The sequence below is a fragment of the Protobothrops mucrosquamatus genome, unplaced genomic scaffold (assembly GCF_001527695.2).
Source record: "Protobothrops mucrosquamatus isolate PMUCROS unplaced genomic scaffold, P.Mucros_1.0 scaffold549, whole genome shotgun sequence".
Lineage (NCBI taxonomy): Eukaryota > Metazoa > Chordata > Lepidosauria > Squamata > Viperidae > Protobothrops > Protobothrops mucrosquamatus.
The window spans coordinates 391,483-411,476 of record NW_015386853.1 but is presented as its reverse complement, the minus strand read 5'-3'; the positions used below and the strand labels follow the sequence as shown (position 1 = coordinate 411,476).

At 37.6% G+C, this 19,994-nt stretch overlaps 1 protein-coding gene across 1 annotated transcript; it reads left to right on the top strand.

Moving 5' to 3' along the window:
• Positions 1-1,485: 1,485 nt before the first annotated feature.
• Positions 1,486-19,771, top strand: MTMR6 (myotubularin related protein 6). Its single transcript, XM_015817029.1, has 14 exons — positions 1,486-1,590; positions 3,616-3,732; positions 4,381-4,543; positions 4,668-4,825; positions 7,213-7,341; positions 8,761-8,895; positions 9,750-9,882; positions 10,878-10,987; positions 11,829-11,954; positions 13,041-13,090; positions 14,689-14,889; positions 15,836-15,970; positions 16,048-16,174; positions 17,267-19,771. Exons 1-14 carry the CDS (start codon positions 1,567-1,569, stop codon positions 17,510-17,512), a joined length of 1,854 nt encoding a protein of 617 aa, XP_015672515.1. The 5' UTR covers positions 1,486-1,566; the 3' UTR covers positions 17,513-19,771.
• Positions 19,772-19,994: the final 223 nt, after the last annotated feature.

The window sequence follows — 19,994 nt, the reverse complement described above, 5'->3', positions numbered from 1 at the left end:
GGATGATGTCACAAGAATTCCAGTTTACCAATCAGTGTCTTTGTGGCATTTTCAACATTGACTTATTTGTTGTGCCATTAACCTCTTTTGACCTATAACCCACTGCCTTCAGATCAAAATATTAAAATTTGTATCAAAATATATAAAGGAGCAGAATAGGTCTATTATGTTTTCATAGAGAGCTACATATGTAGTATATGTACCATGTATCAATGCCAATATTTAGCAATTACCAGTAAGCCTAACTGAACATTTAACGTGAGAGAAATATCCTGATCAGGACTTATCAGAACATATTTTCTTCTTGCAGTTTTGCTTGCTTTCTAAGACAGGCTAGGCCAGGGGTAGGCAACCTTGGCTCTTTTATAACTCGTGGACTTCAATTCCCAGAATTCCTAAGCCAGCATGGCTGGCTCAGGAATTCTGGGAGTTGAAGTCCACGAGTCATAAAAGAGCCAAGGTTGCCGACCCCTGGGCTAGGCTAAAGAGAATGATAGAGACCTGAATGCTGAAGAAGCAAACAATCACAAAGTTCAGAAACACAGGCAGATTTACACATACATATTATTCCTTCATTTGCTATAAGTAAAATCAGGACAAAATCTTAAACATGCTAGCCTAATTTTCTGAATTTTTGGAGTCATCAGAGTCGATGGTGCTCTCTGAGCTTAGTTGTTTGATTGTAGATGTTTCATTACCTGCTAGGTAACATCGTTAGTGCTAGTGAATGTGGGAATTGTTCTCTGTTTATGTACAGTAGTTTGCCCTGCCAGTTTCCTGAATTTATTGAATTTTAACTCCATCAAATGCAATAATGTCAAACCCTTTAAGAATGTGATTAAGTTAATGTGATGTGTCAATTAGCATCACTTTTCTTTTTCATGAATCCATAATTTTTCGTTGCTGTACCAATGCACGCACAAAGAATACAAGGATGCAGGTAAGTGTGCCCACCGCCTGTATGTGCTTTATCTCTTTTACGAAGCGTCGATATTTAACCCGTATAATTTTAAATGTTCTTATATTGATAATTGTTTTTACGTTTCTATTTTATTACACTGTAAGCAGCCCAAATTCGCTTTGATAGTGAGATGGGCGACATATACGGATTTAATGATTTCATTACTTTCCGCCGCGCCCTCAAGACATGGCTTTTCCAACAAGCGGGCCTGGCCTAGGGAGGATTTTTAAATTGGGTTTTTTAGAAATTTTAATTATCACAACACTAAAATTTTGGTTTTAATTTGGTTTTATTCGATGGGGTGTGTGGGTCTCTCTTTGTTTTAATAATGTTGTGAGCCGCCCTGAGTCCTTCGGGAGAAGGGCGGGATACAAATTGGAATAATAATAATAATAATAAAAAAAAAACTGGGTCTTCCGGGGCTGTAGGGGTCGCTGTGGGAGGCGTCGGCCTTCTAGCTGCCCTTCCTTCTTCCCTCCCTCCCCCCCGCCCGGTTATCAGGAAGTGTCTGCTGGAGACGCCGGGTCTGCTTCCAGTTAGAAACAGGCGGTGGTTGCTGTTGGTGGTTCCGGTGGCTGCTGGACTGATTTGGGCGTGGTGGCATCATGGAGCACATCCGCACCACGAAGGTAATCATGTTCTCCCTCCGCGCCGGCTCGTTTGGCAGTCGGTTAACTGGGAGCAAACCCTTAATTTGTGACATCGCTAATTACTCCGGATGCCCAGGCTTCTCTCCGGTTCTTCTCCGTGGGAGCGGGCATCCCATCGAGTGCGGGCCTCTCTTGAGATGACCAGGATACGCTCTTTCCCAGCGTGCTGCCCTCCAGATGTTTAGAATCCACAGTCCCCAGAATTCAGAGCTGGTCGCCTGCGATTTCCGGGAACTGTAGTTCCAACACATTTTGGGGATGCAATATTGGGGGTGACATTGCCCTGGCTGGTGCCTGGCATTTTGTTGAGCATTTTTTTTGGAGAAGGCAGACCGCTTTCTGCGAAGTACTTGGGTGTTTCAAAGGAGTCGTCACCTTTTCAGGGTGTATGCATGCTTCCTATCTGGAGAGGCTTAAAATAATAAAATGCGCTACACTTCCGTTATTTCCAACTAAGGATAGGTAGAATTGGAATTGTGCGGCCTGTGAGACATCTTGCAAGTGTTACTGAGTAGCTTCAGTCTCTTCTTGATCCACTGAACATCATTTTGACAGATTTGTCTATCAGGTTCTTTCAATTCCTGGAAGCATATGTTAATGAAATCTAACTAGCAGGCTTATCAGCCGCTTTGTCATTGCCTTAGATTTTTCCAGGCACCAGGATCCTAAGGACTTTCCACAGTTAGTTGTGATCAACATCACTTAAACCCATTGTGTAAATTGTGTGCCGCCCAAGGGCACTGCATAGGGTACAATGCCAGTACCATGTTTAAAAAACTTCAAAGGGCACACAGTAAGCAAAGATAGATGCTCTTCTTTAAAAAAAAAACACCTTTGTTACTGTTTCCATTATTGGAAATTAGCAATGTGATTTTGGAAACCCTTACTTCTTCCAAATTCAGCTTGTATTTTATTCTCATACCATGTACTGTTGAATTCTGGACTACAAAATCTTGAGCATTAGTAAGAGATAAATGTAATAATTCAGAAGTCTGAGCATTTTTCAGCACTGTCATTTTTGCTATTGAAATAACTTTTTTTCCCGAATTGCTTGGCTGCTGCTGTTTTTTCTGTATTTATCAATTGCAAGTAGCAATTCAGCTGTATAATCTTGCAATAAATCTGCTGGTATTTTATCATTTTCTAGGTTTGCCTCCTTTTTTTTATGTGACAAATTACAAAGGAGTAATAAGGTATACGACAAAATGAAAATTTAAATCGTTTAATTAAATCGTTCACTTTACTACGAAAAAATTACCACAACACAGTTGTCACACAACATGTAATGACATCGTAACAAATCGAAGACAAAGAAGACATAAGTATCAAACTCGTATCTGTACCTAATTACATTATAACTAAACCTTTCCTTGCGTTCTTGTAAGTAACTGACAATAGCCCCCATCTGTCAATACCTTTTGCTTGATCTTTTTTTTGCATATCAATAATTACCAGTATTCTTAACCTGAGATTTCCCTGTCATTGTAAATTTGTAGGTCTGTATCTCTGTCCAGTAGTGCTGAAAAAACAGTATGTGTGAACCAGATCTTGTTGTGTTCTTAGAGCATACTTTTAAATTTAGCACATCTAATATTGCAGCTTAAGGTATGAAGAGTTGGGCATGAACAGGACCCCCCCTTTCATAATTAGAGACATTCATGCCCTAATTTCAGTGGATTGTAGTCTAGAGCAGATGTTTCATCTTGGCCTACCCCAGGCTCAAAGTATTTCACAGTGGAATCCAGAGGACACTCATTGTGGTCTGGCTCCAAACAAAGCATAAGAGCATCCTCTTAAATTCTTTCAGTACTTTTGATATTTAGAAAACAATCCATGCAGATAGTCAAGAAATAACTATATTGCTATGAACGTTAGTGCAACTTGTGAGCAAACTATACCATACAGGACAACTTTCTGCGCAATAAATAGTTTGGTTTCAGTTATGCTGAGCTATTGTTGGTTATTTATTTAGTTTCATGAGATACACTGTTTTTTTTTATGCAGGTTGAACAGGTAAAATTACTAGACCGATTCAGTACAAACATCAAGTCACAAATGGGAACTCTTTACCTTACAGCAACTCACTTGTTATTTATAGATTCCAGCGAGAAAGAGACATGGGTAAGGAGACTAAGATTTTATGCTGCATTCTTTTACACACACACACACACACACACACACACACACACACACACATTTACAGCCATGTGACATTTGTATTACAACTCTAAAGGCAGTCCTAAACATGGAAGTTGAGTGTGTAGTAACTGTTTAGCTGCACATCTTTATAAAATTTTTCTTAAAAAGAATATAATATTTTTCTGAGCTTCACTGCATCTATATTTCAGTATCTGGAAAAAAAATTAACCTTTAGCTGCAGTCTCCTGAATGAAATCAGTGAGGTAAATTATACATAGGGTATATTTGCACCTAAACAAAATGAGAAATCTCCATTGAATATGCTTAAAGCTACTTTTCAAACAGAAAAAGCGCAACAAGCAACTCTGACGTAATATTACGGTCATTATAGTGAACATGTATGTCATCTTGTGTGAACCTGATACTGACTATATGTATTGATACTGCAGCTTTCAGAATGCCCACAAGCATAGCCAATTCTGAGAGATGTAGCATCAATACATCTGGAGATAGCTGAAATGGGAAATACTGATACGGATTTTATGTACCCTCAGTGGAAACTAAAATAGTTGAAAGAGCATTCTCTGTATTGTTTAACTTACAGTTTTTGTGGTTTCCTGTATGCTGTAGATATTACACCATCATATTGCTGCAGTGGAGAAACTTGCTTTGACTACTTCTGGCTGCCCCTTAGTAATTCAGTGCAAGAACTTCAGAATAGTTCACTTCATTGTTCCTAGAGAAAGAGACTGCCATGATATTTATAATTCTTTGCTTCAGCTGTCAAAACCAGGTAGGGGACAGCTTTTTTCATTTCAATATGTTTAGTACAGAGGGTTGTTTTGCTTATATTTTAAAGAACTAGACAACAAAGGTCAGACTCATTTTTTTTCCTTTTTTCCCTCCTCCTGTTTTAGCAAGATACGATGAATTATATGCCTTTTCATATAATCCAAAACAAAGCGAGGAAGAGAGGGTGCGAGGCTGGCAAATCATTGACCTCACAGAAGAATACAATCGGATGGGTGTGCCTAACTCTGAATGGCAATTATCAGATGCAAACCACGATTATAAGGTAATAGGTTACTTGTGCATTTATGATGTATCTGTTGATTTTCTAGTCCTCTCATATTTTACAAAGATCGAATGGATTTTTGAATACCAGAATGATTGCTTTTATGTCAGGGGAGGAACAGTTATTTATTTATTGTCTTTTTTCAGAATTCTGTTTCAAAAGCACTTTCTTGATTCATACAACTTTTTAATAATTTCTTTGAGTCAGGGTTAATGTAACTTGTCCTTAACTGGGTGGTTAGATGATCTGCAAGACCTATTCAGGTGGTACACATACAAGTTGAAAAACAATTTGGAATATCTCTGTTTACATCTGTGTTTTTTTCTTTCCCTGCTAACAGAGATCACGATTTGACTGGAGATTGTTAAACAAGATGCTGTAATTCTCATTTAAAACCTGTAATTGGCAATATTTTAACCCTATTTTCAGCAACAATATATTTGTTAAAAAAGCATTTCTCAGGACCTGGTTGAACGGATTTCCATAGTATAGTATATTAGCTTTGATAATGACTTTGATGATTCTCTGAAGAATCTTTCTCAAATTGAAAATTGTGTTATATAAACAAAAAGAGTTACTGATCTGCCGAATAACATGTAGTTTTATTTTCAGGGAAAAATAATTGGAGACTTCTTGTCCTAGAGCAGGGGTAGGCAACCTTGGCTCTTTTATGACTCGTGGACTTCAACTCCCAGAATTCCTGAGCCAGCCATGCTGAGGAGAAATGGAGAAGTTTCCATGCTGAGCCATGCTGGCTCAGGAATTCTGGGAGTTGAAGTCCACGAGTCATAAAAGAGCCAAGGTTGCCTACCCCTGTCCTAGAGCAATGGAGCAGCTTGGCATAGAGTTCATTTTAGTCTGGCAGGCAGAGGAGGAGGGAGGCTCTTTTAATTTTCTTCCAATCAGTAGTTTTGTTAATCTTTTCCCTTTTAACATTATGGTGGTAGCGCTGAACAAAATAGTAGATATGCCCAGTCCCCAGAGTTATGGATCATGTGATCAAAATTTGGAGTCTGCCCACATGTAATAACTGCAGGCAAACTTCGATGTCCTCCATACACCTGTCTCCTCTGCCTCATCTTGCAAAATAGTGCAGCCAGAAGGACAGAGATAGGGAAGAGATGGGCGGGTGGAGAGTTTGAAGACTCTTACTCTTAACCAAAACTCAGGCCTTGGATCAGGATGAGTCCTCACCTAACTACTGGTGGAGTTTGGTTAATGATAGTAACAGGAAGTGCCAGGATTGCTGTTGCTAAGTGATGCAGTCATATTGTGGTTTACAACTGCATTGCTTACTGATGAAATTCTGATCCCAATTACCATCACAACTGAAGGACTCCTTGTAGTAAAAACCTTTGTCATGATTACATTACATAGTGTTATACACAAGGTTGGTCAGCTTTCCTTTTGTGATATATCTTTCTTATACTTTGGTCTAGAGATTTTTTCCCCAGATTGTATGCCTCAGGCCAAGAACCCTAGCTCATTTATGACTTGTGGACTTCAACTCCCAGAATTCCTGAGCCAGCCATGCTGGCTCAGGAATTCTGGGAGTTGAAGTCCACAAGTCATAAAATGAGCCAAGGTTCCCCACCCCTGCCTCAGGCAAATGTTTATGATTTTCATTTCATTTCATTTCATTTTCATTTTATTAAATTTATACCCCGCCCTTCTCCCGTGTCTTGCATAATTTCTCTTTTCCTCTTTTGTTCTTGGATATTTTTACTGATAATTTCATTTTAAAAATGGTTCCTGTTTTATGTTTCTCACGTCAACTTTCATTGCAACTAGTGAGCTGTACTCGGTGAACTTTTTCTTTGTAACTATGTTACGTTTGTATTTAAAATGGATACCGAAATAGACATGTTGTAGAAATACGGAAATCCACAAACTAGTAATGTGTTAGGATTACTGGTAGAAACATTCATCAGTATATATTTTTATCACACAATTAATTGCCCATATTTTCACTTGCTATTTTTTTTAAAAAGATAGTCAGACTTTAACATTTTAGTAATACTTTGTTTTTAGTTTTGAAGAACCCTGGAAATTGAATGGAGAATTTTAATTTAAACAGCTCATCTTAGCTCTGGCTTTTATCACAAACTGCTGGGGAATTGTACTGCCTCCTGTAAATATGTGGTCAATTGCTATGGTCCCATTCTTGATCATTACACTCAGCCAGAAGAGATAGATAAGACTGGACATTATTGCATTTGAAGCTGTATTCTATTCTCTCATTCCTTTCCACTTCAATCCCTTTTTCTGATATTGAGAACTTTTAGATATCCCAATGTAGATGTTTCTGATAAAAAGTGGAAATTGGATATACAACATACCCAAAATGAATTTTGTTTCCAATTTCTTTTTTTTTAAAACTTTCACAGATTTGCGAGACATATCCTAGAGACCTTTATGTTCCCAGGAGTGCAAGCAAGCCCATAATTGTTGGCAGTTCTAAATTCCGAAGCAAAGGAAGGTTCCCTGTGCTCTCATATTATCATAAAGATAATGAGGTATAGTCTGATTTCTTTTCAACGCAAGTATCTAAAGGCTATTTTCCAGTACAGGAAAAGACAAAGTGGGTAAGTACAGTAATCTAGGTCCCTAGATCTATTCTAGTGCAATGAAAGTGGATGCTACTAATGCAAGTAGTCCTTGACTTACGACCACAGTTTGGACTGGGATTTCAGTCGCTAAACAATGTGGTCGTTAAACGAGTCATCACTTGGTTTTGCAAACCATTTTTACTGCTATTGTTAAGTGAATCATCGTGGTTGTTAAGTGAATCTGGCTTCCCCAACTGACTTTGCCTTAGGAAGCTGGCTGGGAAGATTGCAAATCGCGATCACATGGCCACAAAACACTGCAATGGTCATAAATGTGAGCCAGCTGCCAAGCACTCAAATTGATATCACATGACCATGAGGGTGGTCATAACTTTGAGGACAAGTCATAAGTCGCTTTCTCCAAGATTGTTACAACTTTGAACTGTTGTTAAATGAGCAGGTGTAAGTCAAGGACAACCTGCAATAATAATAAGACTGGGTATTTATGACTATAATAATTTGTCAAACATAAAGAAATATAGTATTAGTTAGTTTCCTTAGTTTTCTGTAAGCAGTAATGTAGTAATTATCCACAATTAAAAAACTCACAGATTGGCCATCCTTTCTGTGTGGAATCAGTAGCCTACAGCTCAGCTAGCATGCATGATCACAAGAAGCAAGGGACATATTGGTGAATAACAATCTCAGTGACACTGATGCAAATCAGCTATATTTGCAAATATACTTCTGCAGCAAATGCAAGCTGTATTTATGTTTTAAATCTATCGTTATAGAAAATCTGAGCATATTCCCCTCCTCCCCAAAAACGTTTTGCAGGTACAGATTTGAAACCCTGGAGCCTTGGTTTTCCTTTTTTTTTTTTTTTTGTTACATTGTAAGATAGCTACAGACTGACTTACTGTTCCAGCTTTCATTCGTGTAAGTCAGTGGTTCTCAACCTGTGGGTCGGGACCCCATTTGGGGTCGATCGACCATTTCACGGGGGTCGCCAAGCAAGGCTGTCCGCCATTTTTTTTGTCTGCCATTTTTTTTCGTCCGCCATTTTTTTCCCCTTTTCCGGCGGGTGCCTTACCTCCCTTGGGCTGGGCCAGCTGGTGGTCGGCCTGCTCCGTCTCTGCCGCTTGCCAGCTACGCCTCGGCCGGCGCAGGGGGCGGAACCACGCATGCGTGGCGCTCCCGGGCAGGGAAAGTCCTCGACTTACAACCGGTTGGGGGGTAGTCGACTTACAACCGGTTTAGTCCTCGACTTACGACCGGTTTAGTCCTCGACTTACGGCCAGTTGGGGTCGCAGCATTAAAAAGGTTGAGAACCACTGGTGTAAGTGCAACCTTTTCTTTATATTTACCCCTCTTCTTTCTCACCAGGCCACCATTTGCAGATGTAGTCAGCCTCTCTCAGGATTCAGTGCCAGATGTCTGGAGGATGAACACATGTTGCAAGCAATAAGTAAAGCTAATCCCACTAACCACTATATGTATGTCATGGACACCAGACCAAAGGTATGTTTGTAGGTTGTTTTTCTTTTTCTCCCATTCCGTTTTGGCATTCTTGCTGTCTTTACTCTTCATTTTTATCACTTGTCGTGGTTTTCCTGTTTTTGATGGTTGACTGCCCAGAGTCGCTGGGTATCAAGCAGCATATACGCTTCATAAATTGTTCTTGTTATTTCCTTTCTACTTATTGATTTTCAGTCCTTTATCAATGGGATCATGCAATGGTTCACATTCAGTTTGAAAAAAAGCATTTCGAAATGTGTGGGGTTGCAACTGCAGCGCTGTCGGGAATACTTTTGATGCAGCATGTCTTTTCCTTATATGACAACTGCACAGTTCCAGAAAAGATTTGATTCTTTTGGAATTGGAGATAGGTGCCCTAGTTATGATAAAAATAATTGAGCAGTGAGCAGTGGAATAGGATGACCTTCTCAATTCGATATTGTTCTAATAATAATAATAATAATAATAATAATAATAATAATAATAATAATAATAATAATAATTTAATTTGTACCCCGCCCTTCTCCTCACCGGATTGTGAAAACAATCATGTTTATTTTATTTTATTGTGTTTATTTTCTTTAAATGCCACTCTAATTTCCAAAGGATCTGAGTGACTTACAGGAAACTAAGATATCTGAGGGTACTGGGTTGGGAGTCAGCATGGCTAATCATTTGAGTTAGAAAAAAAAAATCATGCAAAATCACAGTAGACCTAAGTCTTAGAAGCTAAATCATAAAAATACCATTTTCCTCTGTTTCAAGTACACATGGTTTAGAATATATTATACAAATTATTATAATAGTTGTATATTACTTTGTTTCCTATACATGACTGTACCTTCTTTTTCTCCAAGCTGAATGCAATGGCCAATAGAGCAGCAGGTAAAGGCTATGAAAATGAAGATAATTATTCCAACATTAGATTCCAATTTGTTGGCATTGAAAACATCCATGTAATGAGATCAAGCCTGCAAAAGCTTCTAGAAGGTATGAATATATGTGCCCTTCACTAACATTAAACATTTCTTGAGTATAAAATTTACTCTTGCAGAAAAATGATTTTGCATGAATCTAGCTCATATCAAAGGATTTATTGAAATAGTATATTTCTCATGCTATATATATTGCTAATGTGAAATTCAACTTTCTAATATGGTGAGAGCCTGTCCTCTTAATGATTTCCTCTGTTGAATATATTTCAGTTCAATTAAAGCAGCCACGTTTTTAATACAAACAAGGCAGAATCATTGGTAGTCATGCAGTATATGCATTTAATCATTTATGGTTTCATTTATGTATGGATTATTTCAGAAATTGTTAAAGCTTGCCTTCCTAGTAATGGAGATTTTATTAAATATTTATATAAATGTATAAATTACATCAATATTTAATATGCATAAATTATGTACTTATTATGATTTATTTATATGATATAATTAATATGTCATTTAAATACTTAATTGTGGAAAGCTACCTAATTGGAATCTCATGAAGTTATTCCTTCATGATTTCCTTCAAGTTTAGCAGCTATTAGCATTATTTACAATATCTGCCCATCTGAGGAGACTGAGGAGTCACATCATGTCAAACAAGTGCATGGCTGCATTGATAATTCCTTATTGTAAATATTTAAATTATAAAAGACATACATGCATTCTAAACAAGAGGAACATTGAGGATTCAAAGCTAGCAATGTGATGGATGCGCTCTTTTAAAGTAGAATTATGAAGAAGATAATTATGTTATTTTTATAGTATAAAAGAACTGTTTACACTAGATTGCTTCCGCATAAGTAACAATTAATACAGGAAACCAGAGTCTAGACGGATTGGGACATAAACAGGATATATAAAAGAAACCAGGATAGGGAAAATACTTCATATTCAGATTTCTTCACATAGTTGCTAAAATCCACTTTTGACTCTTGCACAGAGAGATGCTACTACTGATTTTGAATTGATCTGTGTTTCATTTTATTTTAGTTTGTGGAACAAGAGGCCTATCAGTCAATGATTTCCTGTCTGGCTTGGAGAGCTCTGGATGGCTGCGACACATCAAAGCAGTGTTGGATGCTGCTATCTTCTTAGCTAAAGTAATTTGCCTTTAGTAATTTGTCAAAAGTTGATATTTGTATTATCCCATTTGAGAATATAGATGGCCTTCAGTAAGCACCATCAGATGAAGGGAATTTGGAAATTTCATTTCTAAAGTCTTCAACTCTTCAAGGATCCATAGATCAGTAGCAGAACATGTGTGTTTAAATAGAAAACACCACATTCTGTTTGGGAATTTGCCTTTTTTAAAAGAAGTATATATCATGGCATCAAGACGGGCCACTGCCTAACTTCCTAAATAGTTTAAGTCAGCTATTATTATTTATTAAATGTATATGCTGTTCATGTTGCATATATTAACTAAATAATATTTATTTGGTAAGCATTCAAACTTGCCATAAGGCAATCTGTTAATGTTCCTAAAGTAAAAGAGACAAAACTGTCAGCTTAAGCGATGATAATCATATTTTGTCATTAAGGCAAACAAGGATCTGTGGATTGAGTAATTCTTTTATTCTTTTCCTGAAGCAATCAGCTGTAAATAAATGTTGAACAGTTAGGTGGGATCCAGGCATAAATATGTCTAGCTGTCTCAGGGTGATTATGAGGAATTCTGGGAATTGAAGTCCAAAAATCTTAAAGATGCACAAGTTGAGAACACTGGCCTATAAATACGTTGAGAGTGTATTCTCAGAATTCCTTTCCAATGTGACATAGTTTATAGATGGTTTGGTTCTGCATTCATGTTGGCTAGATTAGAACTTCTGGGAGTTCCATTTCTAGCACCTTTGGAGTTTTTGAAAGGCTGAATTAAATATTAAATAGTTGAATTCATTTTCTTTGTTATGTACAGATCAGTAAGTTTTGTCCTTTTCACAGGCCATAGCTTTTGAGAGTGCAAGTGTATTGGTACATTGCTCTGATGGCTGGGACCGGACATCTCAGGTCTGTTCCTTGGGTTCTCTATTATTGGATCCTTTTTATAGAACAATTCAAGGATTCATGGTAAGTATGCAAAGCGAGCTTAAGTCATATTTGCCCAATGCTAAAGCTGACCAACTTTATTAAATTTGCAGTTCAATAATTTTGTGTTTGAGATTTGCTCATCTGCTGAATAGTGGGGCTATTGAACATAATACTGTGCATTACTATTCAAGTGTAATTAAATTATACAGTGGATCCTGATTCAAATAATTCTTGAATCAGTAAGATTCAGATATTAAATATATATGTGTTTTAAAATAAGTAATTTCAAAAATGTTTCAAGCAGATATTATATTTATATTTCCTCAATAAATGGAAAGATTACAAGCTATTGATGTGTTTCTGGTGCTAATTTTAAGTTGTAAACATGCAAGTTGAGTCTGTTATATTTGGTAACTTGGACTAGATATTTTAAAGATCTGTTTGACCTATGATTACGTTTGTGCTTTGTTTTTTAAATTCTGTAATTAATGAACTTTACAGTATCATTTAAAATCTGCATTTTTTGTCTTTTTTTACTTGTGGCATTTGTGTGGAAGAGCAAAGATATATGTACAATATAGGTAATCTTCACTTACTGACCACGGTTGGGATTGGCATCTCCATTACTAAGCAGTACAGTTATTAAGTATGATGTCACGTGATCACACCAATTCCTTTCAGTTCGGGTTGCGATCGTTAATCACATGCAGTCATTAAGTGCAATGTCATGTGACCACAACTTGCAACTTCCTTCCAGCTTTGCCATTGGCTTTGCTTATTAGAAGTTGGCTGTGAAGGTCGCAAATGGCAATTGTGACTGCAGGATGCTGCAACTGTTGTAAATATACACTGGTTGAGAACACGGGTACACCGTGACAGCCACAATGTTGAGGACCTGTCACACATCTCCTGTTTTAGCAACAGTGAAACTTTGAATGGTCACTGAATGAGTGATTGGTAAGCAAGGGCTGCTTGTAGTCCTCACCTTCCAGCCTTGGAAAGCCTGTTTTGCTTTCTCGATTGAGCTAAGAAATCCAGAATGAAAATGGCGACTTGGGAAATATTTTTTAAACTAAAACATAAAGCATAGTACTTGATTAAAAACTGATACATGATTTCTTCTAGGTTTTGGTGGAAAAAGACTGGATTGCTTTTGGACACAAATTTTCAGATAGGTAATGTTTTTCACTGTAAAAAGCCTACACATGTATTCTTTATGTCATGTGCCTTATTATGTTAAATTAATATGCAGTGTATAAGCCTGCATATTGTGATTTTGTTCAAACATATTTAAGGTGGAAAATATTTATTTGAGAACAATCAATTGCTTTATATACTGTTCAAGATTTTATAAAGATTGAAAAAATAAACCCGAGCAGCCTTATTTCCAGTTTAATTAATTGATTTAAAACTCTTAACTGATCAGATTTTTTGGGGTGCTGTACAGCCCTTTCCTAGTTTTTAGCAGGTTGCAAGTTATGCTCAAATGGTTGCACACTCTTACACTATTTTTCTCTTGCTGGAAGAGCTATCCTTTTTGCAAAGGGGTTTTTGGCGAAATGGTATAGACCACTAACAATAAGTACCTTTCCCATTATTACTTGCATAAATACTGCACAAGCTTAGTTTTTTTCCCCATTCTATTTTGTGTTGTGTTTCTAACTGAAGTTAAGATTAACATTTTATATTTGAATCACTAAGGTCTAAATGCGGCACACAGTTTCCTCCCACTGACGTCATTATTGTGGTGTATTTCAGACAGCATTCTATTCCATGCCATGGATGAGGAGCAAACCATTTCTGTATGCCCTGCTAGTGGACAGGAAATAGAGCAGACACACTAATTTTACCAGAGTGGGTAGTGCTGAAATTTTTAAAGATTTCTTTGGAGTTGGGTGACTTTGATTCTTTTGGAGGATTTGGGGTTTTACGTTAAGTGTTGTGGATACCCAAGTCTCTGGAAGGCTTAAGGCAGTGGTTCTCAACCTGTGGGTCGGGACCCCATTTGGGATCGATCGACCATTTCATGGGGGTCACCAAGCAAGGCTGTCCGCCATTTTTTTTGTCCGCCATTTTTTTTGTCCGCCATTTCCCCCCCCCTTTTCCAGCGGGTGCCTTACCTCCCTTGGGCTGGGCCAGCTGGTGGTCGGCCTGCTCCGTCTCTGCTGCTTGCCAGCTACGCCTCGGCCGGCGCAGGGGGCGGAACCACGCATGGCGGCGCTCCCAGGCAGGGAAAGTCCTCGACTTACAACCGGTTTAGTCCTCGACTTACGACCGGTTTAGTCCTCGACTTACGACCGGTTGGGGTCGCGGCATTAAAAAGGTTGAGAACCACTGGCTTAAGGCAATCATTTTGTCCCTTAAACCCATGCAGTCCACCTCCTCCCCCAAATCAAATGCAGATATTTTGCTTTGGCCAGTCTGGAGGGCCCTGGGAGTCATAAGATATCAGCCACCCCAAACTCTACGATGGACTGGTTGTGAAACAAGTCAGGGTCTCCAAAAAGCAGTTTGATATGGAGTGCTATATTCTTTTGCTGCAGCCCAGTGAACGTGCCTAGAAGTTCTTTTCTGCCTGAATAATAATTGCCCTGTCAACTGTGTTACATAAAGTGTAACACAAAACAAGGTTTAAAAAAAGGAAGTTTCAACAATTTTTTTTTACCAGTCTTTATGTGTATCCATAGACTGTTTAGTGAAAGTTTCTCATATACTATGGGAAATGCATCATTTTTATCTCTCATTAATTGACACGGAATGTTATATTTTATAGATGTGGACAACTGGATGGTGACCCAAAGGAAATATCCCCCGTGTTTGCCCAATTTTTAGAATGCGTCTGGCACCTGACAGAGCAGTTTCCACAGGCCTTTGAGTACAATGAAGCTTTTCTCCTTCAGATCCATGAGCACATCCATTCATGCCAGTTTGGAAACTTCATTGGAAACTGCCAAAAAGAACGAGAAGAACTCAAGTAAGACTCTTAGAACAATACATTAACACAAAACTGAACTTCTCAGTTTATTCCTCCCTCCTCCCTTGTGTTTTTTCTTCCACCATTTTTATGCTACAATTAGAAAGCTTCCCACTGTACTTAACAGATCAATATAGAAAGGAAGTCCCTGTCTTCAGACTTATAGCCTGAAAAATCACTGTCTAAATTGTGGGAGTTTAAAAATAAAATAAATTTTCAAAAGGAAAAAAAAAGGAAAGGGAAAGAAAGGAGCGGAGAGGGGAGGGGAATGTTGTAGCAAAAGAGTTCCTGTACTTAGTCTTTCTTTCTGCTACAGCCTAATGGAACAGCTGCACTTTACTGCCAAAAGTAGTCAAAGAGTTTCCCCTTAGGGCTATTAAATATTAAACTATCTGATAAAATCAGTGATGGAAATCAAGCTTTGCTAGGCTGAACAGTGAGGTGAAGCTCTTTTAAGTGCTGATGCTTAGAATCATTTTTCAAATGGAGGAAACGCCCAATATATATGTTTGGGGGGGGGGAAATCTGCTTGTTTGGATTTTAATATGTGCAAAATCTTCTTGAGAGTAATATATTCCTTTGATATAGAAGAAAACCACATGAACATAAGTCTTCCTTCAATATCTTTTCTTTTCCTCCCTTTGATGGCCATTTAACATCCTGAAATTTCTTCCAGTCAGTTTATTGGGTAGGAGCTTTGGAATGGACTAGATATCTGTATTGTATTCTCTTTTTTGTGATCTTTAAATTAGTGAATGTTAATGGGGTAGGGATGGGCAGGATGGCAGTGTTCAACACTTTCTTTGTAGTTCATAGTTGTAATTAAACTCTGCTCTTTATGCCTGCTTTCTGGTCATAAATATCCCACATTTTGTGTACCTTGATACTGTATTGATATTCCTCAGCCACTGACAAGTGCTTAACTCTAGGCTCTTCTTATCTTAAGATTGAAACAGAAGACTTATTCCTTGTGGCCTTTTCTTTTGGATGACCACAGGAAATACCTAAATCCAATCTACAATGAACGTTTTTCACAGTCACTTACAGTTCTGGAGCCAGATACAGCCGCCTTTAATCTTAAGTAAGTTTCAATTAATGTGTTTTATGTCCCAGGACCTGAATGGGTGCATTAACATAGCATTGTGTTGATACATACAGGTTTTGGAGAAACATGTATCATCAGTTTGATCACACAATGCATCCCCGGCAATCTGTGCTCAGCCATGTGATGAGCATGAGTGAGCAAAATAAACAACTGGAGAAAGATATTAAAGAATTGGAAAATGTGAGTATTGGCAACTAATTTCACTCCTGACTCTAAAATAGGACCACTTTCACCCCTCAAAAATCATTTCTTTATTCCAAAATTAGAAGTGATTTTAATCTCCATTTATTGTTTTGCATTGTATCTGTAGTTTAAGGAGGGTTGTTTTTGTTTTCTGCAATTGGGTATAGAAATTAAGATTCCACTAACTTGATATCCAGTTGCCTCTTTTGATTTCTTGTACCACAGTCTCCAGTACCAGCATTTTTAGTACTTTACAGTGGGTAGCGGATTGTAATAGTAAATCGGTAAAATCACTTCAGTCTAGAGCAGGGGTGTCAAACTGCCGGCCCACGGGCCAGACGCATCATCCAGAAGCTGCGCCCACCCCATTGGCGGCAATGGCAAAACTGTCCCAATACATTGCGCGATGTCACGTGACATCACGAGGTTGACATGTCTGGTCTACAGTTATTGCTTATCAGGAACAAGAGGATGGATGGATGAACAATCAATATTACGGGGAAGCAATGGGTGAAACTGGAGACTAAAGTGAGAGAAAAACCCATATTTAGTCCCTTATATCTTCAAGTAGAAGGTGTTAGTTTAGCATAACTGGGAAGTGCCTCCAGTTGAGGTTAGGGAGGCCGTTACTTGTCGGAGGAGACAATACTGGACTACATAAACCAGTGACTAGACTTAGGTACAAAGCAGTTTCCTATCCAGAAGATTGGAAACTAGAATAAGTACTGTTAATAATAATAATAATAATAATAATAATAATAATAATAATAATAATAATAATAATAATAATAAAGTTGGAAGGGACCTTGGAGGTCATCAAGTCCAATCCCCTGATCAGGCAGGAAACCCTCTACCATTTCGGGCAAATGGCTGTCCAGTCTCTTCTTAAAATCTTCCAGTGTTGGAGCATTTACCACTTCTGGAGGCAGGATGTTCCACTGGTTAATTGTTCTCACTGTCAGGAAGTTTCTCCTTAGTTCTAGGTTGCTTCTCTCCTTGATTAGTTTCCATCCGTTGCTTCTTGTCCTGCTTTCAGGAAAAAAAGAGATAAAAGCTATTAATTCTGAATCATTTTTTTTTTAATATTAGAAATTGGGCCACCATTTACACAAGGATTTGGATGCAGTCTTTGCGAATGAACCATTGCAGTCTGTCTGTCCCTCATCGCTCTGCTTAAAGAAGGAGCAGCCTCTTTTACACGAGAATGACTGTATTCGGACAATAGAGGGCTCCAACACAGCAGACAATCGATACAGCGAGTACATGGAAGAGTTCTCCAAAACAGAGCCTAGTGTTGTCAGCCTGGAATACGGAGTGGCAAAAATGACCTGTTAAATGTCACACAAAGCAGTTCTGCTTTTCTGAAAACATTGAAGCTCAAGACAGGGCATTGTGAGTCTGATCTCTTGGAATGTAACCAAAAACTAATGTGTGCAATGGAAAGCTTCATTAATGTAGACTAGAGTGCATATTTAGTTTTGAAAATGCCACTCTTGTAAGAGGTAATTGAATTTAACAATGTTGAAAAGGATATGAAAAACCTAGGAAATCTTTTGTGGGGAATTGGGGAATGAAGTTGAATGCCGTAATAAATTGCAGCTACACTAGCTCATTCCAAATGTTCACCGGTTTTGGTCCCGATGGAGTCATAGTCAAAGAAAACCCATTGAAATTAGTGAGATTTAAACAAGCCAAGATTTCAGTGAACCGACTAACATAGGACTACTTCTAATTCACCCAGTGTGATTATTGCCAAATAGTAAATGATATTTGACTGTTTGCTTTTAGGATACAGACAATTTACTGGGATCAATGAACATCTGTATATAAATGTAAAGTGTGTGTGTGTTCCTGTTTAATCTATTGCCTGTTACAGTATTTTCAGTGAAATCTACGTCATTAATTAGTATCAAGGTATTAAGAACGATATTCATATATATTTGTTCTGCTCATGTTTTGAGAGCAGCTCATTTAGAATATCTAAAATATGCTTAGTGACTTCTTTAAATTATTCTCTTTCAAAACAGTACCGTGAGATTCACATCAGTAATTATGGAATATAAATTTCTTGTATTCAGTTTTAACCCATTATAAAAGTAAGAAATTTTTCTCTCTCTCTCTCTCTTTACTTTATGATGAAGCTCTAGTTATAAAGAAAAGGGGAAAAGAAGGTTTCTTACCTGGTTAATGAGTTAAAATTGCAGCCCTAAGGCTGTGTATCTTCCATATACTTCTGTCCAACTATTGGAGGTACAGTTCAGGTAAACTAGGAGTACCACATTTATTTCAAGGATTGGAGTACCCATGTCCAAGAACAGGCTGTATTTCAGAGTGGTCATATTTTTAGGCTTCTTGCAATTATGTATGAAATAACTTGAGCATCCAGTAAAATAGAAAGTATAGGACCATACCTTGTTTTTGATTGGATATATTTGCGGTTTCCTGAAGGATTTTAATCTGTTTTGTAAATCTGCTTTAAAAGGTGCAGCTTAATTTAAAATAAAAAGCTTGTTATTCACTCAGTAGGATTACCACATTAATGTATTAGGTGAATAAACGTGAATTACTAATCAAGTAGCCACTCTTGGGTAAAGGCTAAGAACAAATTAACATTTAGGTTTACAAGTCAAAATGATGCAGAATCTTTGATGTTTTGAAAATATGTTCACATTTACTATCCAGGACAGTATCCAAAGTCACAGGAAACAGATCTTCAGTTAAGCAGAATACTTAGGTAAAAGGTATGCTGTGTATTTGTGTAGGTGAATCAGTGTTTTTCCCAATATCTTTGTTTTTACTTCACCAGAAAAAAGAATGGATTTGCTTTAGTGGGACCCTATCTCTGTTTGCTTTCTCCCAATTTGTTTTTATTGTTCAAATGAAGAAAAGGAAATGAGTATTGAAAGCTGAGATGGTAAACATGCATGCCTTGGGAATATCAAACATCCCAGGTGGTATAGTAGGTAATTTGTACCTGAGGGACCAAATGCTTATTACACAGACAGTGAAAATTAGTTTACCTTTGCAGTAATCACTGAAGGCTGTGTGAACAGTACCACCATTAGGCTACATAAAACCTGACGCAGTCGGCTGCCTCATTCTATCTTAATTGGGATTCAGTCACAACAATTGGGATTCAGTCACATAACAGGTGAGAAGAATCTTACCTGGAACACTTCAAGGGTCACATTATAATGTATGACGAAGGAATAAGTGGCAAAAATTGTGCTTTTTGATATTGTTGATGATAGACCTATTTAATTACAAAAAATGGTTAAAAGAGAAAAAAGGGATCTATCATTTACCCAAGATATGGTGTATTGTCATGTATTTTGCCTGTTTAGGCATTGTGCAGATTTTGCACAGTAATTTTGAAAAATATTAGGGCAGAGAAATATGGACCTCTAGTTGTTTTACTCTCTAGTTTTTTTTCCTACAGATTAATAATTGCTTGATACCAGATATATTGAAAGTATAAGACCAAACATTGTATTACAAATTATTTCTTGCAATTGTCTTCTGATTAAAAAAAAGACCTATGTATAGCTGCATTAATCTTGCTGAACGGTTATAAAAGTAGCTTTTTGAATCAGTTTCAATAGTAGAAATGCAAGTCTTTGGATTATCTGCCTCTACAGGTACCGGTATTTGTTTTATATTCCACTTTTCTATCAGGAGCTGAAGATGGTAAGCTTAGTGCTCCCTATTTTCTCCACAACAACAAAATAGGTTGGGTTGAGAAAGAGTGACAACCAAAATCACCCAGTGACCTTTGATAGATGAGGATTAGAATTACCCAAATCTACATTCTCTGTCT

Bases quoted from the DNA above. Each gene is read 5' to 3' on its own strand.
- MTMR6 (XM_015817029.1), top strand. From the start codon at position 1,567: ATGGAGCACATCCGCACCACGAAG. The intron at 4,826-7,212 runs GTAATAGGTTAC...AAACTTTCACAG, and splicing joins ATGCAAACCACGATTATAAG to ATTTGCGAGACATATCCTAG. The intron at 11,955-13,040 runs GTAAGTATGCAA...GATTTCTTCTAG, and splicing joins GAACAATTCAAGGATTCATG to GTTTTGGTGGAAAAAGACTG.